The sequence below is a fragment of the Anneissia japonica genome, unplaced genomic scaffold (genome assembly GCF_011630105.1).
Source record: "Anneissia japonica isolate Jap-2015-1 unplaced genomic scaffold, ASM1163010v1 scaffold1889_len2455224_cov183, whole genome shotgun sequence".
NCBI lineage: Eukaryota > Metazoa > Echinodermata > Crinoidea > Comatulida > Comatulidae > Anneissia > Anneissia japonica.
The window spans coordinates 325,613-332,602 of record NW_022752980.1 but is presented as its reverse complement, the minus strand read 5'-3'; the positions used below and the strand labels follow the sequence as shown (position 1 = coordinate 332,602).

The 6,990-nt window shown below is 29.8% G+C and overlaps 1 protein-coding gene across 1 annotated transcript in view; it reads left to right on the top strand.

Moving 5' to 3' along the window:
- The window catches only part of LOC117122500, a 16,576-nt gene extending 10,212 nt beyond the window's left edge, over nt 1-6,364 (top strand). Inside the window, exons 7-12 of the mRNA XM_033268088.1 lie at nt 1,894-2,298; nt 3,092-3,303; nt 3,845-3,971; nt 4,776-4,870; nt 5,161-5,347; nt 5,813-6,364. Coding sequence (XP_033123979.1) covers nt 1,894-2,298; nt 3,092-3,303; nt 3,845-3,971; nt 4,776-4,870; nt 5,161-5,347; nt 5,813-5,931 — 1,145 coding nt within the window. The 3' untranslated portion in view covers nt 5,932-6,364. The remainder of the gene's footprint in view (nt 1-1,893; nt 2,299-3,091; nt 3,304-3,844; nt 3,972-4,775; nt 4,871-5,160; nt 5,348-5,812) is intronic.
- The last annotated feature ends 626 nt before the right edge of the window (nt 6,365-6,990 follow it).

Below are 6,990 nucleotides of genomic sequence, written 5' to 3'. Positions count from 1 at the left end.
AAATGGAAGTGTATATATATATATATATATATATATATATATATATATATATATATTTGTCTATATATACATGGGCCCTAACTTAGAAATGAGCCTTTACATCAATTATTTAAAGAGGTAAAGGGAAAATAAAAACTAAAATTTAATGAAATAATTAAATTGTAATGTTAGTGGTAGTGGCTGTGTATTTATATAGCGTATAGTACATAAAATACTGTTATTAAACTATTACTATTTAAAAAAATATCTTGAAATAAACAGATTTATAAAAGACAAAAATAAAAGCAAAATCGAGATTTTAAAATAAATATTACAACAAAAGGGAATGGTAAATAATTAACAGAAGAAATTAAAAAAAATTAGAATGAAAGCTTGAATAAATTGAAGTATGTAATGCACTGTCCTTTTCATCTATAATGCTGTATATAATATAGTGAATTGTTAGATTTCGATTAAAAACTAATAAAAGAAACTATAGAGAACTAAAAAAGAAAATATATTCCTCTGCAATTAGTAACATAATAACCTGCTAAAAATGTTGCATAGTCCATTAACTTTGTTAATAATTAATTTAACACTGTTTGTAGCGCGGTAACATTTGGAAAACCCATAATAATTATAATTAAAACATATAATTGCTCATTTTGAAGATCGAATATATAATAACTATAATGTTCAAACATTTCGCTTAGCTTTGATCTAAATATTATCCTGGCGTGAACATTAGTGAATAGAGCGTGGTCGGCAATATGACAATAAACTGTAATTATTTTTACAGCCGTACATTCTATGCGCTAATGTTCTGACTTTTGATATAGGCCTAGCTTGTTATATCAAACAAAATTAAATATTATATACCGTTAAAATACATATAATCTGGTTTGTTTTGTTTTATTCAACTTCGTCTCATGGAAAGAAAAAACATATAGTAAAAAGGTAAACAAGAGAAACATTCCAAAAGCCAAGAATTGTCAAGACCGAACTAACTGTTGTAGACGCCCCTTTAAGAAAAGAAACTATATTAAAATAATAGAGATAGGTCATTGCTAATTTGAAATCATTATATTATGTGTAGGCTAAATCAATATATTATGTGTAGGCTACATTTATGCACATGATGTTACCATACAAAATTCAACAATAATAGTAATAATAATATAATCAATCAATTTAAACAAATTAATAACAAACTAAATCAATAATAATTTAATTATAATTAATTTAATTTTAATAATAATTTAGATCAAATGCCTAATAATGAAATAATAATATGAAAATACTTGAATTTGGAAAAATAAATACATTGTCTGTATAAAAAATACAAATTATAAAAAAAAAACATTAAGTATATAATGATTACAAATGGACAACGTCACAATTTATACTATATTCACTAGGTTTTCCATATTTAATGCAGGCATTTGATCTTAAGGGAAGCAAGCAAGCCTAACCAATAAAACGTGGAGTACTTTAACACTATCTAAGTCAACGCAACAACAGACCCCGAGATACACATGGGCTAAACAAAATATAAGGCCTACGCCCAGACTTAGTATATTTATTGATAAATTATGTATGCCCAGAGCGGACACTTTGGTAATAAGCCTATTTTGGATGACACCAACGTGTTTTTCAATATTTTAGGTTTATCACAGATACTTTTTTTATTGATCAACATTGTTAACAAACACAATCATGAGGCCTATATAGATTTGTTAGTAGGCTTTCGCAGACTTTTGTTTACTCCTTTTATTTGTTTAGTATTTCATCTTATTTTTACTGTTACATGTATTCCATTCTCTTAATGGCGGATGCTGTTGGATGTGAAATGAAATAAAATTAAAAAAAAATAAATAAATAAACGTTGAATAAAAACAATATGTATAAAAAAAGATGAGCCAAATATAATGTTGATGATACAGATCACTACGGATTACTCGTTAAGATTTAAGCAGGCAATAAAAAGAATAAACAGGAGCCCTTATGTTTTTAGAATAACAAGTGCGCCAGATAAACATCCCTATAAAAAGGTTTATACGGGACGTGAGTTATCATTCCTCTCTCAGTTTTTCGAGTTAAACAGACTGATAACAACCCCTGCAGACGAACCAATCATGAGTCGTAACGATATGGCCAAAGTTACCGCCGACAGCATCCCAAAAAAGGGAGAGTTTGCTGGATTTGTAGTCCTAGAGGGTGAACGATACCCGCCACAAGTACGACCTGACATGGTCGATCTTGCTCGATCATTCGAAGTTCGAGATGACGATGTCTTTGTTGTGACCTACTCAAAGGCTGGTAAGTATTTAATAGTTTTGCATTAGTTTGCACGTCCGCTAGAATATATTTAATTAATTATTTAATTTGTACACTGTGTAGGCTAACTTAATTGACATTGAGTGCTCTTATTCATGTTTGAAGTAAGACATAGGCAAATTATTATTTTTTGGAGGACAGTAAACAATAATTGCGAAAAGTGAGTATATCAATTATTGTTATACTTATTTTTCGTCAATTAATATATATAGCAATACATAGGCTCGTAAAAGTATTGTAAATTATCTATTGTATGTGTTCAACAACGAATGTTTTTGCCAAATTGATATAAAAACAAGGTTGGCTATGGCTTATCATAATTATTATAGAAGAAACCGGGTTTAATGTCTTAAATTTCCTATAAGCTAATTGAAGTAGTATCTTTTTTATCCTAATGATTTGTAGTATTTTTAATATTAAAACCAAGTAAGTACACGTACTGCTACGTTTCGTTCACTACCAGTGGATTTTCGTCAGACAATAAAACTGTTTATTATTTTAATCCTTGTCATCTTTTTTTTTTATTAAGTTATAATATTGCTGTTCTATAATAACTTTGTTAACGTGGTGTTTAAATAATGTTCTTTCATTATTATAATGTTAATGTTGTAGACCTAAACATTCCTAGCATCTTATTGTTTACTATAAATATTAATCTTTACCCCATTTTATACAACAGATGATTGTTTTGTGTACGTTATTGAACTAATACAATACCCTATAGGCCTACACGAAGTTGATAAAGGTTATTCATTAAAATCTATTTCTTATAAAGGAACTCATTGGATGACTGAGATTGTGAAGAGTATCTTAGCCGATGGTGATTACGAAAAAGCAGAGAAATTGTTCGGTATCCACCCAAAACCTTTGGAATATTTCACCACACTCGCCGATTACGCAAAGAAACCACGTGACAAGCAACGCGTCATCGTCACTCATCTCCACGAAGAACTCTTACCAAAAGCGGCATTCAGCGGCAAAGCAAAGGTAAAATCAGAACAAATGCATACTTGTTATTTTTATTTCTAATTTGGATAAATATTAATACAAGCCACACTAGAAAGATATAATTTCCGAGGCACCATAATAATTGTATCAAGGCTAAATAAGAGAAACTTTATTAAATACAAAAGTATATACATAGACGACATAAAGAAAAAGTACAGTACCAAATTAATCATTCATGTGCACGTTATATATATTCATTTTAATATTTTTTGATTAAAAAAATTATAATACAGGAAATCATGATTATACACAAGTTTCATTGGCCGCCCAGTGCATTAATGCATTAAATATTTCATTTTGATTTCATAGTGAGGTTTAGTATAACAGTATTGGCTCTGTTGACACAGTATGAAAGAAAGGTTATACTCTGTCCGCACTTTGTCCACACAGAGAGTAAATCGTTGCTTTTGAGATGATATATTTTTTAATCTATGATTTTGTTGGTAGCAAGGTCTTTATTGTCGAGTTAAGACAAAACTGATTTAAACATTAAAGAAAATATATTTTACTTATATTGTAGATTGTGTTTGTGGTTAGAAATCCAAAAGATTCCGTCGTATCGTACTTTCATTTTGCGCAACCATTCCGATATGCTGAGGAATTCGACACCTGGGAAAATTTCTTGAAGTGTTTCATGTCAGAAGAAAGTAAGTAGACCTTAAACCATTACGATAAAAACGTATGACTGTTCAAGCGTCGAATTCAAAAAATGTTTATTGTCTAAATAACGTAACAAAAATAAGCTTACAAAATAAGAAACGCTACAAAACAAAAGGCTAAGATACCGTAATAAAGTGATGCTACAACATTGTAAAAAATAACGGATCAAACTAAAACTCTATTTCAAATAAAATATTACATTTTGATGTATTTTGTATTTAAAGTGGGAACATTATGATTAATTAAGACATACCGGTATTATAATAATCTTTCTTTATAGAGATTAAACTTATAGGAAATTTAAATATTAAATTTGTTAAATGTGTTTTAATTTGTTGACAATTTGAAAACATGCCTAATCTGGACAGGATTTGTTGAGCCTGGGTCCCATGCCCTAATTTTAGGTTACTCACTCTTTATTGCACTTAGTGCGCGCCATACCCATTTAATTGGCGTCCCATACTCGACTTCTTTTTTTTAATCATTATTATTATTCCGTCTCTAAATTAACTTTCTCGTTGGTGGCGCTGTCTGGAATGAAGAAAAAAGTGTAGATTGTGTGGTGTGTTACTTTATAAAGTCTACTTGCTTAGATTTTAGGACTATATTTCTTGAATTTGGTAAACGTTTGTATTTTATTTTGTACAGTACTGTATATTTAGCTTGTATACGTATGTACAGTACTATCAAATTGACGTGTGCCGCTAGCTCTAAAGCGATTCCAAATAAAATCTACTGAATACTCGTATTCACGCAACATATTACTTACCGTCATATAAATATCTTCACAGTGCCCGGACGTTCGTGGTTCAACTATAACTTAACATACTGGAAACACAGAAATGAAAAGAACTTCTACTGGACAACATATGAGGATATGAAGCTGGTAAGATATTGTCAACATTCATTTAAACAAAATTGTTTTTAATAATAATTATAATAAATAATCATTAAGTCGTTTTTTAATATATGTTTTGCCAAAATATGAAATAATTTAATTAAAATATAGGCCACAACACAAAGATTGATTCAAACCAAATTCGACCACTAAACTCAGCTTGTGACCTCGGCCTTAATAAGAGTTTTCCGAAATCCTATAATTTCAAATTTCTTTTATAATATATTTGTAATATGGATTGATTAATTGTTTTGTGATTGTGATTTCTGATTCTTCAGGACGTCAGGTCGGTTATTGAAGATATTGCCAGTTTCTTAGGACATCCAGCATCAGAGGAAACCCTAGATAAACTTGTCAACCTTGCCGACTTCTCAAGAATGAACAAGAAATTTGACGGAAAATTACCAAAAGCATCAGTTCCAGATAAAGTACGAGAGGCTATCCCATTCAAAATACTCCGAAAAGGTGCAGTATTGAATATGTTTTTTTTTTCTTGAAGGCCCTCCTCGACCTTGTTATCATAACTAGGTTAAACTTTGCAATGCATTAAGTTATTTGTAAAGTATCCAGAACTAGAATTTTTCCACGCATTTGTAAGAGTGTGAAAAAGCAATTGCTTCTAATGTGATTTGAATTCAATGGACCAGTTGGTAGATGTCTGCAAAACACTAGAAGGTTCTATGTCGTTGCTGATTGTGAAAACCTTCCTTTACACTTGCAGATTCTTTTTTTACGTCAATATATTGATAGCATTACTACGAGATTATTATTATTATTATTATTATTATTATTATTATTATTATTATTATTATTATTATTATTATTATCATTATTATTATTGTTGTTGTTGTTATTAATTTCCACGTGTTTTAGACATCATTGGTATTGACCAGCAGGTTTATTACAGATTACTTTTTTCTATAATTTCAGGTCAAGTCGGTGATTGGAAAAACAAATTTACTGTGGCACAAAACGAAGCTTTCGACAAATATTATGAAGAAAGAATGAATGGTTCAAGCTTAAAACAACACATCAAGTTTGAAATTTAAGTTGATTTTAAATGATTAGACTTTCATTGGAGATCATTGTTTTAATTATTGATACACGGTGTAACAAAAAAAAACAAACATATGGGCTGCTTCGACATTAGTGTCATTTGGCCATTATGACGAACTACTGAATAACAAACAGGGCTAAACTGTAACGGTTATTCTCATCATCGTACTTTCTTTGCCCATTAAATAACTACAATTTTCAGAATTAAATACAAGAGAGATTTCGATTGCGCGATGGCGTGAACCCAGGACGAATTCAATAGACTTTTACAGAGCTTTGACAAATCGATATTATTTGTACATTCAAACTGATCTTTAACAACATATCTGAAGATTTCATTATTATTTGATTTGTGAGCTGGCATTACCGTATTATTTGAAGTTGCAATTTTAAGATTGAATTATTAATAAATTTTCAGTAAAAAAACTCATTCTAATAATTGCATACTGTACTGTAACAATTCGTTATCAAACATTACATCAAGGTCGATCTTATTGTCAATTTTACTAGTACAATTTCACTAGCAATACTGCTACTTCTACTACTATCATAGATTATAAAGGTTTCCCTATAATTGAAAACCCCTCCAATTAAAGACCACCTCCAATTAAGACCACTTTTCTGTGGTCCTAAATTAACAAATGCCTATTATTATTATTATTATTATTATTTTAATGAGAGACAAAAGCTGATGAGGACCATGAAAATACCAGTCCCAAAAGTGGTCCTTAATTGAAGGGAAACCTAATAATTATTCATATATTAAATGCCGTGCGGTACACCAAGTAGAGATAATTCTGAAACGAGATTGTTGCTTTTGTTAAGAATGTCTCGCCGTTTCGATTGAGTTGCTTCAATCTTTATCAAGAGAATAACATAATAATTCTCCTAATGAAAATTGAAGCAATTGAAACGTTGAGTTCTTAACAAAAACAACAGTTCATTTTAGAACGATCTCTGGTATACCACAAACATTTATTATATCATTACTTCGCCATGAAAACCTTCAATAAAAAATATTTATATTAATAACAATAACACAACAAAACAAC